General features: G+C 43.5%; 1 protein-coding gene across 1 annotated transcript in view; it reads left to right on the forward strand.

The window, feature by feature from the left end:
* The first annotated feature begins 417 nt into the window (after positions 1 to 417).
* The window catches only part of TRPV2 (transient receptor potential cation channel subfamily V member 2), a 42,884-nt gene continuing 22,995 nt past the window's right edge, over positions 418 to 20,306 (forward strand). Inside the window, exons 1-6 of the mRNA XM_072640060.1 lie at positions 418 to 594; positions 7,699 to 7,977; positions 8,958 to 9,091; positions 11,012 to 11,164; positions 17,679 to 17,819; positions 19,015 to 19,319. Coding sequence (XP_072496161.1) covers positions 7,769 to 7,977; positions 8,958 to 9,091; positions 11,012 to 11,164; positions 17,679 to 17,819; positions 19,015 to 19,319 — 942 coding nt within the window. The 5' untranslated portion in view covers positions 418 to 594; positions 7,699 to 7,768. The remainder of the gene's footprint in view (positions 595 to 7,698; positions 7,978 to 8,957; positions 9,092 to 11,011; positions 11,165 to 17,678; positions 17,820 to 19,014; positions 19,320 to 20,306) is intronic.

Genomic DNA, 20,306 nt, shown 5'->3' on the forward strand with positions numbered 1-20,306 from the left:
GAAATTGCACCCACCGTGTTCTGGTTCCGGGGTCAGGGCTCCATCCCTTGCATTGGGAGGGCTCCCCTCTGACCCACTCATCACCCTATCAGACCAGCATGCAGTACTGGTAGGTGCCACCTTGGTCCCAAGACCCTGTTGGAGGGTGGCTTCTTCCCAGAAGCTCTGGCAGGCTGCCAGTCATCTTTATTTCTTCCCATTGGGCTGGGTCTGAGTCACCTTGACTCTTGGCTTTTGGAGTGCCATCGGTCCATCTGCTGACCAGGCAGGAGAGAGTTAACTCCTTATCACCCAAAGGAGACTTGCCTGAGTAGGACAGTAAGTATGCCTTCAAGTCTATGTGGGGGGAACCAAGATAGGACACACCCCTTAGGGGAGGCTCCTTCCTGTAGCTTCTCCTCCCCGCCCCTCCTCCTTGCTCTGTCTTACTCCCTCTCCAGATGACCCGAGTCTACTGCATCCCAGTCCAGCTTGTGGATCTCCAGCCCTGCCAAGGCTCTTTCTGAGCCTGACCAGGAGACCTGTTCTCAGAACCCAGGAGTGCTCCTTTTCCTTGCCCAGCCCAGGGCAGGCAGCTGTGCAAACTCATTTGGGGTAAGTAACTAAGGCTCTTCTCATTCCTCTGAATGTGTCCCAGCTGAGTCAGAGGACCTTCCAAATGCATGGGTGTCAGGGCAGGGGAGTGGAGGGGAATGGATCAGGAGGAGGGGGGTCTCTCTTTGTATTTCTGGCTGGGGAGGAGGAGCAGGGTGGGGCTGTCCTCCCTAGACCTCAGGACCCTTTGCTCCCATTGAGACTGGCTTGGCATGAGACCTGCTAAAGACAGTTATGAATTCCTTGTAGGGAGTACGGAGATGGAGAAGGGGGAGGCTAGAGCAGATGTCAGAATGGAGAAGGCAGTACAGCGGAGAGACCGGTGGATGCTGATGCCTGAGGGCTCAGCCTGATTCAGGGCGGGGCTCTGGGTCAGGAAAGTGGGGTGCAGGGGGCAAAATGAAGGAAGCAGAGGCTCCCGGGAGCAGGAGATGGAGAGGAGGTTCAGGGGCTAGGCCAGCCTGTCAAAGGAAGCCATCCTTCCGGCAACCAGCCAGAAGACAAGAGCCTATGGTAATAAGGGGCCATGAATCAAGGTTTCATGCTCACCGGCTGCTGCAGCAAGGAAGCCGTTCTAACTGGGTGAGCAAGGCAGCCCCACCCAGGTCTGGGGGAGCCCTGGGGGCTCTGCCTCGCCCACATCCCTCTCCCTGGCTTCTGTCCCTCTTACTGACACCTGTCTCTAGCTCCACCTCAAGTTCTGGGCTGTCCTCCATCCTGTGTCCCCATTCCTGTCCCAAGTCCTTTCCCCATTCGTCTCTCTTTCCTTCCCTTTCTCTACCCCTGCCTCCCTGCCCTGGTCCTGCTGTCTACCCTCTCTTTTCTTCTTTTCCTCCCTGTCTTCATCCTACCCTTCATCCCCTCTCTCCCTACCCTGACTTCTGGTGGACTGAGGCTTCCCACTCCCCCACTTCCCACTTCCCACCCAGAACTGAGTAGGGGTGAGAGACTCTGGGAGCAGGAATCAGAAAAATCTACTTCCCCACCGTCAGAAGGCCTAGCCACCCTGCCCTCGTGACGGTTGTGGTTTCAGTTTGCCCCTGAGGGTGACGTTATACAGTACAGGAAGCTCCCTTATGTGGGACACAGAGCCCTAAGGAGGGCCTTATGGAGGGGCCCAGGCAGGAACGAGGCAGGGCAAGCTGATGGTCAGTGCCCAGTGCTTTGCCGAGTGAAGGCTGGGGACTCTGGGACCTTGGAGCTTGCCTTGGAGACTTGGTTGGGGAGTTTGGGGGGGCTCCAGCTCTCACAATGACCTCTGAAAAGATATACATGTAACATACATGTACATACATATATGTTGATGTGCACACACATTATATGCACATATTTATAAGTATATATAAGCAAGCCTTCCATTTCATCAGCATGTGGGGAGTTCCTGGTGAGGTACACCCTCTTCCTATGCAGAGCTACATGTGCTCTGTCACTTAAGGGAGTTTGAGATATTTTAATATAGTTTAGTAACCAGGGGCACTGAGAGGTGGCATGTCCTGCCCAGGGTCATAAAACCAGTGGTTAAGGTAGGACTCGAACCCAGGTCTGACTGACCCAGAGGCTCTCTTTCCACTCCACCAGTCTACCTCTCTGCTAATGACTTTTCTCTATTTGGTGACATCATCCCACAGGTTTTAGGGCCTGTCCAGGTTTCCACAGAAGGACTCAGTGGTTCCCCAGACTGGTGATGCAGAACAGGTTTTGGAACAGATTCCCAAAAAGTGATCATTTAAAAAAAAAAACTATTTTGTTGTTTCCTTTTATTTTTCCATCACAATCATTTCTAGACGTCCACATCCCAAAATGGAACCTCCCCTTATAAAAAAGAAAAAACAGTTAAAAAAAGTAACAATGCCACAGTCTCCTAACCTGGAGATGGATGCAGCATTCTGCCCCAGGAGCCCCCACCTCTCTGTCAGCAACAAAGCTATGTCTCCTGCTCTGTTCTGATTCTCCAGGGTTGTTTGGGACTTTTCAGTTACACAGAAGCTGGCTTCCTTTTAATGGCATCTTCATTTACATAAGATATTAATAGATAACATTATTAACAATGCATATGTTTATAATATATTATAAACTATATGATAGAAATAATATAGATTATATCATATTACATATAATATAACATTAAAATACTAGCATACTGTGTTGTTATAATTATCATTATTAATACAAAATAATATAATTATTAACGATGTATTACATAATATTAATACTATTTATGATATATACAATATGATATTATGCATTATATGCTGTGAATTAATATTAATAGTGTATAGTTATTATAATAGCTAATGTTCATGTAATATTTACTGTATCCCAGGAACTGTGCTACACACTTTACCAGTATTATCTCATTTGATTCTTACAACAAACCTGGAAGGCAGATACTATTATTATCCCCATTTTACAGACGAGAAAACTGAGGCAGACAGTGGTTAACCGATTTCCCCAGGGTTACACAGCTCATGTGATCCTTATAACGACCTTGGGGAGGTATGTGCTATCATCCTCTTTTTACAGATGAAGACACTGAAACAGACAGATTAAATGACTTGCCCAGAGTTACATGGACAGTAAGTGTTTATGTGGCTGGATTTGAACTGGGATCTTCCTGCCTCCAGGACTGGCACCGTAGCCATTGCATCCCCTAGCTGCCAACTCCTCACTGCAGTCACCACGTATCTTGTTCTGGCTCTATTTGCTTCTCTCTGCATAAATTCTTGAAAATCCTCCCATGTTTCTCTGAATTCCTTATCTCTGTTATTTCCTACTGCATGCTCATCCCAGAATCACAGAAGCCTAGAGTTGGAGAAGGGGGGGCTCCTCAGAAGCTATCTAGTGCAATGGCCCAGAATCCCCTGGTCAACATTCCCACAAATGATCATCGGAGTTTTGCTGAAAATTCCTCACTTCCCAAGGCAGCTCAGTTTATTTCTGAACAGTTTTGATAGTTAGGAAGTATCTTCTTCCATCAAAGGTAATTTCCTTACATCCAACCTATTTGGCAAAGCATGGAGAAATGTTTTTCCACTCCATTCACATGGCACAGCTTGCTCAGCCATGAGAAAGCTAGAAAAGGGAGTTTGTGGGATATAGTGAAAAGAACCCTGGGTCTAGTCCTGACTCTGGCCCCAAGTAGCTCGTCTCAGACAATGTCCCTACTCTTCAGGCCTGAATTCCCCATCTATCTAACAAAGACATTGGTTTGGATCTAGGTAGGATATAGAACTCATTTTGAAAGTATCTTGTCTACACTGTTTCCCCCACTCTCTTGTTGGACTCATGAGGAAACTGAGGTATGAATGGGAGGTGGGGAATGGTTTGCCCAAGGTCAGGCAGCTAGTTCAGGAAGCTGAAAGTAGAATTCAAGATCTCTGATATCAAATTTAAGCATCTTTCCAGCCCAGCATCCTGGCGAGGAGACCTCCAAGTTGGAATGTTCTATGAAATAATAATAAAGCTGATCAGGGTGGTAGACCCAGGTATAGGATTCCCAATCAGCCTTCCCTTCCCTGCCAGCTCCAGGTTTAAGGTATTGTGACCTTCCTCCACATAAACAAGATAAAGTGAATGCTTCCTAGGAGATGAGGGGACAGTCTATACAGTAATCTGCAAACCTCAGAGCATCTCCCTTAATTAACATGCGCCATTTCCCTTATTTTTACTGTCATCGCCTTGATTTTGATTACTAGAAAGTCCTGCCCACAGCTGCAATAGAACCAGAAAGTGGGATCATCCAGGAGTAAACTGTGCCTGTGGTTACAGCCCCCATCGCAGCCTCTGATCCGTTATACTCTGTATTATAGATTCAGAACTGGACCTTATAAGGAGTTGGTATGATGCAATGGAAAGAATGTATGAGCATTCAATCGTTCAGGACATTATTTTTATTCATAAACTAAAAAAAACCTCCTAAACTTATTTTTTAAATTAACAACTAAACTTTTCTTAAAAATAGAAACTTAAAAAATGTGACACAAATACTGGGGGGGTTTTCCTTCCTGTAGTGATGAGCAGAGTCCTACAAGGATACAGTCCATCTTTACAATTTGTCCCTTTAACCAGATGAGGAGCTAACCGAAGCTGGCCAAAAGGAGGGTGGGGAAAGAAGGGAGAGACCAATGGCCAGGCTTCATTTTATTAGTGGGGGCTCATGCTATCAGTGACTTTGGACTTTCTATTCTGTAGGCTTTCTGTTAATTTGTGGATAGAGAGTTGGACTTGAAATCAGATAGACAGACGTGTGTGTGTGTGTGTGTGTGTGTGTGTAAACATACATACATACATATATATATATATATATATATACATATAAAGAGACAGACAGGCATAGACAGAGATAGATAGATGATGAAGGTGCTTAAGCTCTCTCAGCCTATTTCCTCATTTGTAAAATAGGAATAAAAAAATAGTTCTTACCTGGGTCAGGGCTTCTGTGAGGATCCAATGAAGCCACATATGTAAAATGCTTTGAAAGTCTTAAAGAGAGAAGGACTAGACCCAGGGAACTCCCGGGTGAGGAAATTCCCTTCAACAATACTGATCAGCTTGTTGATGTTCAGTTATTTCAGTCATGTCTGACCCTTTGTGACCCCATTTTGGGTTTTCTTGGCAAAGAGTTTGGAGTGGTTTGCCATTTCCTTCTCCAGCACATTTTACAGATGAGGAAACTGAGGCAAACAGGGTGAAAGGACTTGCCCAAGGTCACAGAACTAGTAAGTGTCAGATATGAACCCAGGTCTTCCTGACTTCAGGCCTGGTCAGCAATTTTCTGCAATTTATTGTCTTCAAGAGTTGTCTAGAACAATGAGAGGTTTTGTGACTTGCTCAGGGTCCTGAAGTCAGTTTATGCTGGAAGCAGGACCCAAACTCAGGTCTTCCTGGCTTAAAGGTCAGTTCTCTATCCTCTATAACACACTGCCTTTCAATAATCCATAAAGTACTACCAAGACTTAATCCTGTGTTCTCAATGATGGTGACTTCCCCACACCACCTCCCAAATTCTCCCTTGCAGAAATCTTCCCAAGGCTGTCCCAGAAGTCCCATTTTCCAACAAGTCACTGCCACTGCAGGGTTACATAATGTCTGAGATGATGATGATGGTGATGATGATGTAATTTTGGGCTCAAACTAAAAGAGCTCATCGCGCAATTAAATTAAAATTCAAAGCCCTCTTGTTAGAGATGCTGGGCTGTGTCTTCCTGCCAAAGGAGACAGAGCTCTTCAACAACAGATCAAAGCAGGACATTGAGGTAGAGTCACAGAACCTGGGTTAAAATCCTCGTGGTTTGGGGTTTTTTTGAATTTTTGGAGGCACTTGTGTTGTTCAGTTATTTCAAACTGGAGTGATTTGTCAGTTCATTTGACAGATGAGGAAACTGAGGCAAACGAGGTGAAGTGACTTGTCCAGGGTCACACAGCTAGTAAGTGTCCGAGGTCAGATTGGAACTTGGGTCCTCCTGACTCTATCCTGGATACTCTATCCACCGAACCACCCAGCTGCCCCAGATTTGTTTGTTTTTTTTAATCTCCAAACAAATCCATGGTTTTCTTTCTGCTCCTCCCACAGCAAATCCAAAGCCCTCACCCCCACATCAAGTTATAGCTGGCCTTGGTGCTTTGGGGAAGATCTTGGTTATATTTCTATGCCCTGCCTTTCCTGCCTCCCCTTTGTACCATAGACACTGACTAGTCAGCCTCCTAGACCTCGCCTGTCTTAGTAAAACATTTTGCTATTATTTTACTAGTTACAAATTAGGGGCAGCTAGGTGGCACAGTGGGTAGAGCACTATGCCTGGAGTCAGGAAGACCTGAGTTCAAATCTGGCCTCAGATACTTACTAGCTGTGTGACCCTGGGCAAGTCTCTCCAAATGGGGTCACGAAGAGCCTGAAACAACTGAACTAGAGTTACTAGCTGTTGCCACCCCCCTACATCTAAGAAAGTCCTAAGGTATGGGACTTATTCGTAAGGTTTACATCTTCCACTTACTGCTTTTTGAGAAAGTAATTTCCCCTCCTTGGATGCTGTTTCCTCATCTACAAAATAATAGGCTTGAAACTAAATCTAGGATACCGTGATCCCAATCCAAGTCTTCGGCCTCTTCATTCCAACATCCTATACTCCCTTGGCTCTAAGTCAAGGGATTGTGATTCAGAGTTATTAATCAAAGACCTGTGGGGTCTTCAACTCCACTTTCAGGATCTTCCTCCCCAGAGATAAAGGTAGATGCAACAGGGCCAATCTCAAATCACATGGACCCCAAATTTTTCTCTTCATTAAGGTAGCCCTCTTCTCCTTAGTTCAAGTAAAATTGAGGTCAAAGACCCAAGTAGTATACATGTACACATGTGTGTGCTTGTATGCATATACATATAATATATGTAGACATGGGTATGGACATGGACATGGATATAGACCTAAACAGAAGGGAGGCAGACCTGTGATTTCATTGGTATAGGGAATTCCTGATAAGGAAAATCTACACCAATACCAATGAACCCTGACATTGTAACTTAGGGTCTTTATTTTATTTTTTTTAATTGTCAAACACTTATTTTCCCCTTCCTACTTCTCACTCCACTAGAAAAAAATGAACTAAAACTCTTATAACAAACAAATATAGTCAAATAGAACAAATTCTCATACTGTCCATGTAAAAAACTGTGTGCTTCAGTCTACATGTTAATCCATCCCCCTCAGAGTTAGGTACATGTTTCACCATTGGTCTTCTGGAATGATCAGGGTTCTTAAGTTTTTCTAAATTGTTTTTACCATGTTGGTATTACAGCATAAATTGTAATCTAGGCTTGGTAAATTTTAGATTCAGAGAGGTTCAGGGTCACACATGTGGCAGACTCAGGCCCTGAACCCCCAGGTCTTCCTGACTCCATGGTCACCTCTCTAGTCACTCTACCAAGCTGCCTCTAAGACTCATCTCCCTCCCCCCCTAACCATCACTTCCCAGGCTGGCCTTGGCTGTCCTGCTTCCTCATGGTACCCTTTGGTTTTGCCCACACTCCTGACCTTGTATAACATTTGTTTCTTTCTCTGTTCTTGCCTGGCCTTGCAAAACTTTCCTGTTATCTCTTTCTTTCTGAAGGTGACCTCTTGGGAAGATCCTGAGAACCTCCAAGAAGAGATAAGACAAGGGGATCCTCCTCCGCCCCAAGATGCCTGAACCAGCTACAGGGCCAGCCTTCCGGCTGGAGACCACAGAAGGTGACCAAGAAGGAGGGTCATCAGCTGCTGCTGCCACTACAGGGGAAAGAGGATCTAGAGACCAGCTGCCCCCCATGGAGTCGGCTTTCCAGAAGGAGAGCAAGGACTTTGCTCCTCAGATCAAAGTTAATCTCAACTACCGGAAGGGGTTAGGTCCCAGGTAAGCAGAATGTTCTGTGTGATAACAGCTTGGGCATCAGACTGATCTTAATGGGCATTCCTGGGTTGGATTATATGGCAGCTGAAGTTCTTTCCATGGGCAAATCATTTCTTTGGGTCTTACTTTTCTCCTTTGTAAAATGGAACTAGATTGGAAATTATTAACCTGGACTCTGTGAACTCATTTAAAAATATTTCATTAACTACATTTGGATATGATAATTGATGTTGATAATCCTACACACTTTCTTTTGTGCACTTAAAAAATATTATTTTGAGCACCAATCTCTAGTCTTCACCACTGCCCAATGGGTCCATGATGCGACAGTTCCAACCAGATCTCTAACACCCCTTTTGCTTTAAAATCCCATGGTCCTTATCCCCAGGACCATCCTGGTCAGTCAAGGAGGTGACTGAAGAGGGCACATTAATTGGGAGTTTGGGTGGGGGCAGAGAGCACTAGAAAAAAGGCCTTAAATGTTCTTCTCACATGGGCTCTTGATAGCCCTCCTAGCCCAGATTTTCTCCTTCTTTAGCATGTCCTGGATACTGACTTTCCCTGTGCTTCTCCTGATGTTTCTGGGCCTTGGTTTAATCCAGGGATGGGGAGACTGTGGCCTCGAGGCCATAGACTCCCCACTCCTGGTTTAATCCTATGTAAAATGAAAGGATTGGACCTCTTCCAGCTTTAAATCAACCATATGATTCTGACTCAGTCATCAGTACTACAAAATGCAACATCAGATTTGATACTGGGAAGATCAAATATGTCTAAGGTGTTGGGGCAGAGCAGAAAGGATTGGCATCTAACTAGCTTCATGGAACGTTGAAGCTGGAAGGGACCTTAGAAGTAGTCTAGTCAAGGGTGAGTAGTGGGGCCTCTGAAGCCAAATTCAGAACAGGGGCAGAGTTTGTTCCTGATGGGGACATGGCTCGGTTTAATCACCTCCTCTATCCCCTATTTCCTTTGTTCCTTGGCAGCCCATCGGATCCAAACCGTTTCACCCGTGACCGAATCTTCAATGCAGTTGTGGGGGGAGACCCAGAAAGCCTGAATGGTTTGCTGGAGTACTTAATGCTGACCAGCAAGTATCTCACGGACTCTGAATTCACAGGTATGGACCCCAAGTGCTACTAGCAGTTTTTGCACTCAGGGAGAGCACAGGGGGAAGCTTATAGGGCAGCTCCTGCTTGGGGAGGCTGTGCTGGTGGTTTGGAAGACAGGAAACTAGGGTAGGCCAGGGATGAGCTCACTTGGGTGCTGCCCAGGGATGGCGAGGAGGAAGTATATCACAAGCCAGTTTCCTAGTGTAACTAATTACTTTTGCTGGTCAGACAGTAAACTCTGTTTTAATGTTGCCAAAGGACTCTGAGATGGTCAGCATGGGGCTTTGTCCATCTTCCAGGTTCTAGGTTCTAAATAGGATGGATGAGTATTCACGGAGTTGTAATCAGCAATTTTGGTGTGTGTATATGTGCGAGGGGGACAAATTTCATAAAACCTGCCTGGTGCAAGCTGCAAATATTCTCTCAAATCAACTTTTAAAGACTCATTAAGTTGAAAATAAAGGGAAGCATCCAGGACATGAGGCCCCAATGACAGAGGAGATGGAGATCCAGGAACCCATGATCACTTCCTACTTTATCTAATTATTCTTGCTGACTAGGTGCTAAGCAAAGTTGCTTCTATGCTGTTGAAGAAGGGCTATCCTATCTTAATATGTGTGTGTCCTGAAGTAAAGCCACGATGGCCCAGCCCTAGTTACAGCTCTAACCTTGTCTAACCTTGGTCCTTCTGTGATGACTTGGATGCAGGACTGGTGACAGGCGACCATGTACATTGATATCAATAGTATCTATTTCCCACATCAATGGGAGAAGTGGCAGTATCTGAAAAGTTGAACTCTCCAATGGAATCTAACAGTAGCTCCTTTCTCAGTGCTGAGCCCAGAGCCAACCACCTGTTCTGCCTTATCTTTAAGTCAGTCTCCTGGGGGTCCCAGATTGGATGGGTGAAGAGTACCAGAAGAATTCATAGTAAGGGGTCCTTATAAACACTAAAACATTATAATTTGTGGACGATTGTTCTGTGAACTAGCTGTGTGAGCCTGGGCAAGTAACTTAACTGGTCTGTGCCTCATCTGTAAAATGTGGGGGTTAGACTCAATGACTTTCCAACTTTATATCTATGATCCAGGTGACTAGGAAGTGATGTTAACAGCCTCAACTTTAATCTTTTGAGTCAACCAAGACTCAAGTGTGAATTCAATACCATTTAAGGAAAACAGACACTTGACACTCACTAGCTGTGTGACCTTGGGCAAGTCACTTAACCCCAACTGCCTCATCCTGGGTCATATTCAGTCATCCTGATGAATATCTGGTCACTGGATTCAGATGGCTCTGGAGGATAAGTGAAGCTGGTGACCAGCACAGCCCTCCCTCACTCAAAACAAAGTCAAGTGCAAGTCATGTCATTATTTCTCTGATGGCATGGTCTTCTTCGGCAACGAAGGACGAACAAACAGCATGACTTACCTGGGGGGAAAGATTGGGATAGTGCTACCACACTGGGTTAATGACAAGCTCATTGGTGGTTTTGTACTTTTGCCCACATGTCTAGTGCCCGTCCCTCCCCAGTCTTCCATACCCAGATTAAGTTATGCCTCCTATAGGAAGCCTTCCCTGACTACCCCAGCTTTCTTCAACCTGTCTAAGATTTCCTATTTATACAACATATTCAAAGACTGAATGCCCTATCATCCTATAATGTTTTCAAATTATTTCACATATTAGAGTCATATCTTTCTAACTAGAATATGCTCCTTGAGGGCAGGGACCTGACACAGGCCTAGGTACACCATAGAGCTCAAGAGGGACTTGTTGATTGATTGGTCCTGAGGATGAGTGATCCCACTGGATCCATGGAAAACCACTACAGTATTAGCAAGGGTGAGGCTGAATTGGTTAGAGCATGAAGGTCAGGCATTTGACTCCTTTCTCTTTCTCCCTTCACCTCCCAACCTCCCTGATAGACGCCTCCACTGGGAAAACCTGCCTGATGAAGGCTGTGCTGAATCTCCGGGACGGGATGAATGAGTGCATCTTACCGCTGCTGCAGATCGACCAGGCCACCCGGAACCCCCAGCCACTCATCAAGGCCGTGTGCACTGGGGATTACTACAAAGGTAAGGGTGAAGGCAGGGGAATAACAGACATAACTGGAAGTCAAGTCAGGACCCCTTGGTTTTCAGGACCCCTAGTCCATCACTAACTATTGATCTGGCAGCCTTAAGTAAGCCACAAAACCACTGAATTCTTAAGCCAGAAGGGGCCTTGTCAGGTTGAATCCCTTCATTTTTCAGAAGGTGAAACTGAGGCTCAGAGAGAAGAAATGTCACTTAGGGAGGTTAGTGGCAGAGCTGGGACTAGAATCCAGGTTGCTTGACTTCCAATCCGTTGCTTACTTTTCCAATTTTTGTTTCCTCAACTATAAAATGGGGGAGAAGAAAATCCTATCTATGTTACAGATGTGTCGGGAGATTTAAGTGAGATCAGAGAGGGAATACTTTTGAAAGCAAGAATATAGTAAGCCTAGGTTTTATAATGTTGTTGTACAGTTATTTTCAGTCATGTCTGATTTTCATGATCCCATTTTGAGGTTTTCATGGCAAAGATACAGGAACAGTTTTCTATTTCCTTCTTCAGCTCCTCTTACAGATGAGGAGCCTGAGCCAAACAGGATAAAGTGACTTGCCCAGGGTCACACAGCTAGGAAGTGTCTGAGGCTAGATTTGTGAAGATGAATCTTCTTGACTCTAGACTCGGTGCTCAATGCGCCATGGCACCCTCTAGCTGCCCCTAAATATTATTACCTATTATTACCATTAAGTAGGGTCTCAGACTCTTTGCTGATGGGCAGAGGCCCTGGACCAAGGAATCAGAGGCTGTTTTCCAAACAGCTGGAGCTCAAGGTGTTTCCTGGAGCATGGCATCTGTAGAGCTAGCATGTTGGAGAGTGAGGGGCACCTCTGGGAGGGGGATCTAGGGCTCAGCATCTCTGCTGGACATATTTCTCATGATGTAGAGCTTTAGGGACAGGGTTTCCTAGATTTGGTTGTTATGGGGAAGTAATATTTTATTGATGCGTTGGGAAAGACACAACGAAGCCATTTCCCATCATCTCCCCTGCTTCAGTAGAACCAAAGTATGGGCAAGCAAAACAAACTGACTCATTAACCGTATTTAACAGTGCATGCCCTATTCTGTACCTGCAGGCTACCACTTCTTTGTTCATCAGTCCTCTGGAATAAAGATTGGTTGTTGGATTGATTTGAGATCTGACATTATAGGTTTCCCCTGTCTTCTTTCTGTCATTATGGGCATTATGTATGCTGTTCTCGCTATGTTTCTCAGGCAATCAGGGTTAAGTGACTTGCCCAGGTTCATACAGCTAAGAAGTATCTGAGACTGGATTTGAACCCCAGGTCTGGTTGCTCTATCCACCCCATCATCTAGCGGCCCTTGCAAAATGATAAGATATGGTTATGCTATCATCCCCTTTTCCAATCATAGACTTCCTTGATGATATCTTACAGGCCACTTGTCAAGTCATTGCTCTTCTCATTCATTGCTCATATGTTGTAGCCTCCTACACGTGTGCTAGAAATCATAATAGCCCACATTTATACCAAACTTTTGAGAGTGCGGTATAGTGGATAGAGAGCCAGCCTTGGAATTCGGAAGACTTGGATCCAAGTCCCCTCACTGACGCATAATGGCTGTGTAACCCTGGGCAAATCCCTTAACCTCTGTTTGCCTCAGTTTCCTCAACTGTAAAACGGTCTCTATAATTCCATTCAGCTGTAAATTTATTAGTCTATGTTTTATTTATAGTTTATTTTATTTATTCATAGCTTATATTTGATCTATTTATATTTTTTTTACTTATTTATAGTTTATTTTTATCCATAGTTAATATTTTATTTATTTATGGTTTATAATTCATTTTTATTTATTAATGGTTCATATTTTAACTTGTTTAAATCAGGTACGTAGAGAAATTGTATGAGGAACTTATAATCACCATCTACTGCAATCTCCTGTGACTTTAATGGTTCAGATTTAGACAGGAAAGAAGCTCAAGGTTCGTAATCTGCCCGGAGGCCTCACCCTTGTGACTTCTGCCTTTCAGAACAGAGTTAGAGAGCGTACTGAACACGAAACAACCTCAACAAAGACATAATTGACTCTCTCGGACAGAAAACAACTCTGGACTCACATGCTTGCTTTCTCATCTCTATAAGATCTTTATGAGGGTGGTTGATGTATACGTAGGAAGGTTGGTTTGGAAGCTGAGCATGGGTGTTTTGGATCTATGGGGAGAAACAAATACTCTGGCCCTTCACTTTAAAGAGTAACCAGAGGCTACTGATTGACGAGTCCCTTGGTCTCCTTGAGGGCTAAGGATGGGGTGCTGTGCCAAAGGGGATTGGTGATGGGACTATGGAGAACCAGCCACTCTGTGGGCCAAGAGAAGCCAGGAAAGATAGCTTCCTGGCCTCTTAAGCACTTAATGAATCTGGTCAAGTTTAATTCCTAATGAAGGCAAAGGAAGGGATCACAAAACAGAACACACTTTCAGTCATATAACTGATTAAAAAGCCAAGGGAAGATTATTGAAATCTTGAATGTCTGTTGTTTGTTGACTTACGCAAACCATATTTGATTCTGTGGTGCGTTCAAGGCTTTCCTCAAGCAAATTGCCTCCTTACTTGGGACATATGTTAAAATCTGACAAGGGTCCATGACAGATGCAGCCACAGAGACAACTTTTGGTTTAATGTTCTGCTAAGTGTTCATGCCTCCAATGAGGCATGAAACATGGAGACATATGCTTCCAAAAGGCATTTGTCATCATCTTGGGGCATGATCATTTCAAGCAGGTGGTGTAGTATGGTGGAAAGAGCCCTGGCTTTGGAGTCCAAGAATGTGACTTCAAATTCTGTCCTTGTCAAGAAACAAGGTAGTAAGTGTCACTATTTGAGGGAATATGGGAAGGTTTCAGGGGAGAGGTGGGAAAACATAAGCTGAACCATGATGGAAGATAAAAATCCCCAAACAAAGATGAAAAGAAATAGAAATAGAGAGGGAAAGTCTTCCATCCCCTCTCTGTCAAGAGGTGGGTACCGTTCTTCATCGTCTATCCCCTGGAATCATGGTTGATCACTTCATTGATCAGAGTTCTTAGTTCTTTCAAAACTGTTTGTCCTTTTTTTTTTTTTTACAGTAATACCTAAAAATATACATTTTATTGAATTGATTACATTTTACATCCTTTCTTCTCTCAGGTCAATGGTTACCTTGTCCTGTATTTCATCATAGGACCAATGATTGTCATTTTGAAAACTATATTTTATCCCCCCCCCCAATTACATATGATAACAATTTTTAACATTTGTTTTTGGTTTTTTAGTGTTGTCTTTGTACCACTTGTTCTCTTGGCTCTGCTCACTTCATCTGCATCAGTTCATCCAAGTCTTCCCAGGTTTCTCTGAAACCATTCTCTTCGTCATCTCCTACAACACTGTAGTATTCCATTACATTCATATACCCTAATGTGTTCAGTCATTCCACAATTGATGAGCATCCCTGTAGCTCCCAGTTCCTTGCTATTATAAAGAGAGCTGCTATACATATTTCTGTATATAGGAGTCTTTCCCCTCTTTCCTTGATCTCTTTGGGGGTATAGCTGAAAGGTGGTTATTTGGAAGGTTATTTGGGCAGCTTTGTGGGAGATAGATTGTACAAAGGGGAGACTTGAGGCAGAGAAATCAGGTTTTTGTAATAGTCCAGGCAGGAGGTGATAAGGGTCTGAGCTAGTGTGGTTACAATGAAAGAAGAAAATGGAACTGAGAAAAAAATATTATACGGGCAGAACCAACAGGACTTGGCAGCTATCAAATCAGATATGAAGGAAGGGAATTGTAGTGTATGGAACCAAGCCGACCTGGGTTCAGATTCCTCTCAGACACTTACTAACTATGTGACCTGTGGGCAAGTGACTCCATCTCTCTGGGCCTCAGTTTCCTCATCTGTGTGAGGAATGAGTGGCTTCCAAGGACCTTTTCGGCTCCAGATTTATGGTCTTATCATTTTATTGACTCCTGGAGCACCAGAATAACCTTTCAGTGAAATCTATAGGCATTCGTAAGGGGCTGATCTAACCCTCCATACTGGCAAAAGGAAGTGGGTCAAACATTCCCGCTGCTCAGATGAAAATGTGCATTGTTGTTATTTTTTGTTGAAAGGATCATCTCCCTGGGTGGGTGGAGGAGGGAGCTGTTGGGAAATGAAAGTATGCAAAAATCAACCATATTGGATGGTGCTTGGATGGTCCTGCAATGACCCCCCAGATGTTATAAAAGCTCATCCTTTGGATACCAATATTCTGGTAGCTTTCACTAATCAAGTGCTGTGCTCTCAGGAAAACAAAATCTTAGGTGATCCACAAGGTCATGGAGACATTCTTGGTGGGTATGAACAAGCTTTGACATGTTCCCAATGAACACTGGCAGCTGAGAAATAGTATAAAAGAGATCAAAGATAATGAGTGGGAAAGGAGGTGGGCTGGTTGTGTAGTGAATGAAAGGATGGATGGATGAATAAATGTATGATGAATGAAGGGATGCATGAATAAACAGATTAATAGATGGATGGATAAATAAATGAATGTCTGAATGAAAGCATGAATGGATGAATAAAATTTATTAATTGCTATTAATGTGGTAAACACCAGGGATAATGAGGCATCTAAACAACTGGAAGAAGGCATTCAGAACATTTTGCTATACAGAATTTCTAGAAAAACTTTCTAGATAAGAATGATCCAAAGATAAGATTCATTCACACATTTACTGGCTGAGAATTTATTAAATAGCTACTATGCTCAGACAGAGGCAGCTAACTGGTGCAGTGGATAGAACATTGGGTCTGAAGTCAGGAAGACTCATCTTCCTGAGTTCAAATCCAGCCTCAGGCATTTAGTAGCTGTGTGACCCGGGAAAGTCACTTCATCCTGTTTACCTCAGTTTCCTCATCTGTAAAATGATCTGGAGAAGGAAATGGCAAACCACTCCAGTGCCAAGAAAACCCCAAATGGTGTCATGGAGAGTCGGACACAACTGAAAAATGACTGAACGATAACATATTCAGACCAAAGGGCAGAGAGGATAGAGGGCTAGTCTCAACGTAAGAAGACCTGAGTTCAAGTCCCTCCTTAGATGCATACTGGTTAGGTGGCTCCTGACAAATCTCTTAACCTCCCAGTACCCCCAGGTAACTCTCTTAACATGATTCTTGTAGAATAGTTGCCAGCTATATTGGGTCATTGTTGGAATGAACCTTTGAGGTCATCTAATCGGTCTCATTTTATAATTGAAGAAACAGAGACCCAGGGAGCTAGAATGACATGCCTAAGGTCTCACTGTCGACAAAAGGAGTTTCCTTACCAGGTTCTCCACGCGGTGAAGAAATGAAGTCTGGACCAAAAAAAACCCAAAGGTGCCAATCACAATGTACTGCAAAAATTCAGTTCATTTAAAATGTGTTAAGCATCTGCCATATATGTGCATGGCACTGCATTAATTCTGTGGAGATAAAGATAAATGAGACGCAATGCCTGCTCTTAAGGAACTTCGACAAAATGTCCTCATGTCAATCAATATCTATATAATAAGAGATAATTATAGCTAATGTTTATATCACACTTACTATGTGCCAGGCCCTGTACTAAGCACTTTACAGTTATTATCTCACTGATCCTTACAATGCCCCTGGCAAGTAAGCACTATGATTACCCCCATGTTTTACCTCAGTGGGGAAATTGAGGCAAATAGAGTTTAAGTGACTTGCCCAGGGTCACACAGCTAGTGAATCTGAAGCCAGATTGGAACTCAGATCTTCCTTAATCCAGGACCAGTACCCTATGCACGGTGCTACCTTTCACGCTCCCTGTGAGTTTAGAGAATCGTAACATCATGAAATTAAAGGTAGAAGGGACCTTAATGGCCAAGGGCAAGAACCTTCATTTTATTTTATTTTTTTTAACTTATTTCTTCCATTTCTTTTTTTCTTTTTTTAAAAATTGAATTATTTTATTTGTTTTTAGTGTTCAACAATCACTTCCATATATCTTAGATTTTTTTCCACTCTCTCCCCCTTATTCCCCCCTCACTCCCCACTCCCTTCCTGAAGGAATCCTTATTTTATAGATGAGGAAAACAAAGCACAGAGGGACTTGCCCAGGGTCACATCACTAGGAAGTGTTGGACAGATTTTGAACTCAGATTTTTCACACCCTTCCCTGGTCATCCTTTTCCTATATGTCTTGTCTCTTATTTTAGAGTATAAGCCTCTCAAGGGTAGGGAATACTTACTTTTGCCCTTGTACACCCAGAACTCAGAAAATTACCTGATATACCTTACACCCTTAACAAACGGTTGTGTATTAATTAATCTAATGAGAAGGATAAGATGTATACACCAAACTGTGCTCTTCCCTTTACTTTCAATGCTCTCCCTGTCCCTGCCTTGGGCTAATGCTCTAGTGACCTTCCTCCAGCACTGTCTATGCACTGGTCCTGTCGGCCTCAAGCACTCCCTTGGTGGCTTCTCCTACTCACCCTGTCTTTGTTTCTTCAGGTCATAGTGCTCTACACATTGCCATTGAGAAGAGAAGTCTTCAGTGTGTGAAGGTGCTGGTGGAGAATGGAGCTGATCTCCATGCCAGGGCCAGTGGACGGTTTTTTGGGAAAGCGAGTCAAGGAATTTGCTTCTATTTTGGTGAGTGGGCCGGTCTCTCCTGGACTCTTGCCCTGGCATGTCATTGATATATTTGTCTTGGGCAGATCAGGGGGTCGGGTGGGGCAGCATTCTATGAATAGGAGAGCTCTTCTAGTTGGCACCCAGACACCTTAAATTCATTCACTGGATAAATAGGCACTGAGCATTTAAAGTCTTCACTGTTACTATATACCTGTGGCTCTCTGAGTCTTATCTGATTGTTCAGAATCAAGACTAGCAGAGAAGCAAAAGTGAGGGTCAGGAATAGGACAGAGATAGTTCTTAGAATTTGCTTCCAAGGAGGCCACAGCTCGAACTACACAAGGCAACACATGATCCCAGAGAACTGAACTCAGCAGAGTCCAGTGTAGCTGTCCACCTAGTTATGAAAAATAATTTTATTGATATCTTTGGTTTTTACATACTTTCATTTCCTAATATATCACTCCTCTACCCATTCAGAAAACCATCCCTCATTTAAAAAGAAATAGGAAAGAGAGGAAAAAAGCAACTGAATCTGAGAAACAAATGCAGTCCTCCTCATCTGGAGCCTCCTACCTCTGCATAGAAGGGAAGGAGATGCATTCTCATATTTTTTCCATAGTTATTTTAAAAATAAATTTTATTAATACCTTTTGGTTTTAATTTAATTTGGTTTAAATTTTTTATTTAAATAATTTAACTTTATTTAAAATATATTTTATTTTTATTTATTGATGTCTTTTGTTTTTATATCACCTTTATTTCTAAGTTATCCCAGTCCATTCTCTTCCCTGGAAAGCTGTCTCTTTTAATAAAAAAAAAAAGAGAAGAGAAAAATCAGTTCAACAGCGCTAATCAACACATCAACGGAATCTGAGTCTATGTAGTATTCTACACCCATAGTCCTCCACCTCTGCAAAGGGAGGTACATCATATATGGTTCTATTTTTTCTTCACTCTGCATCAGTTCATATAAGTCTTCTTATGCTTCTCTGAATTCTTTATACTCATCATTTCCATTATCTTCGTGTACCACAGTCTGTTTGACTATTTCCCAACAACATTGGCTTCTGTAGCCTGGTGACTAATAAGCAGAGAGGTTTAGGGGGAAGGGAAGGCTGACAAGGTGAGATTTCCCACATTTGGGTTCCTAAGGGAAACAGGAGCCACTTGCTTAAAAGAAGGGTTCAAGCTGCCCTTCTTGTAACTGCAGGGGAGCTGCCTCTATCATTGGCCGCCTGCACTAGACAATGGGATATTGTGTCGTACCTACTGGAGAATCCTGACCCCGACCGCAGGGCCTGCCTAGAGGCTGTGGACACCTGGGGCAACACAGTCCTACATGCCCTGGTGATGATTGCGGATGACTCAGTGGAGAACAGCACCCAGGTGAACAGCATGTATGACTACATCCTCCAAGTTGGTGCCCGCCTCTGCCCCTCTGTGAATTTGGAGAACATTGCTAATCTTCAGGGGCTAACACCATTCAAGTTGGCAGCAAAGGAGGGGAAGATCGAGGTGAGTGCTGCCTGTCCCATCCCATTGCCTTCAGAATCTCAGAATCAGAAGGGAGCTCATAGGCCATCAGGTTAAAGCTGTACTTGAATATCAGTCCCCTTTGCCAGAGCTATAACTAAGGGGAGACAGTATGAGTGCTGTTCCAGGGTGCTGAAATTTATATGACATTTGAAGTTCATGAGATCATAGGTTAATATAATTTTGGAGCTACAGGTGGGAGGGACTTTAGAAATTCAAGGTTATACCAATTGTAAGTGGCAGAGGCTGGATTTGAACCCAGGCCCTCTGATTCTGGGACTAGTGCTCTTTTTGCTGATTTATATTACCTTTCGCTAATTATATTATATTTATATTACAGAAATAATTGAACTTTGATTCTATTTAAATTCTATTCTATGTTATTACTTATAAATGGTGAAAGTAGGAAGCTAACAGACATCATTCTTCCTTCTTTAGGGACCATACTTTAGGAGAGAGGTGGGAAACCTGTGGTCTTGTGGCCTTCTAGGTCCTCAAGTGCAGGCCAAAGGGTTGCAGGTTCCCCAACCCTGCCAGAGAATCTGCCCCCTCCACCCCTTCTCCAAAAGAGATCTTTTGGTGTCCTAGAGTCCCAACTGACTTTGTCTTACAAAATTAATTTAATTGTATATTTTGTGTGGATTTGCTATAGGCACAAAAATTGCTCATTACAATTTTACTCTCTGTAGCATCCCCACAAAGCATTCTCTGGCCTCTGTCTTTAGTGAGAAGAAATCCATTGACTCCCACGGAGACCCATTCCACTTGGGGACAGCTGGGGTTATTAGAAAGTTTTCCTTAATAGCGAACTGGAATTGGCCTCCCCTCAGCCTCCTTCTGGGGCTCCTCCATGGGAAAGAACATTGGATATGAAGTCAGAGGAACTGAGTTCAAGTACTGACTCTACCACCTACTACCTGTATGACCTGGGCAAATCTCTTAACTTCTTCTGTTCCTCAGTTTCCTCAT

This window comes from Notamacropus eugenii, chromosome 2, assembly GCF_028372415.1.
Source record: "Notamacropus eugenii isolate mMacEug1 chromosome 2, mMacEug1.pri_v2, whole genome shotgun sequence".
In the NCBI taxonomy this organism is placed as follows: domain Eukaryota; kingdom Metazoa; phylum Chordata; class Mammalia; order Diprotodontia; family Macropodidae; genus Notamacropus; species Notamacropus eugenii.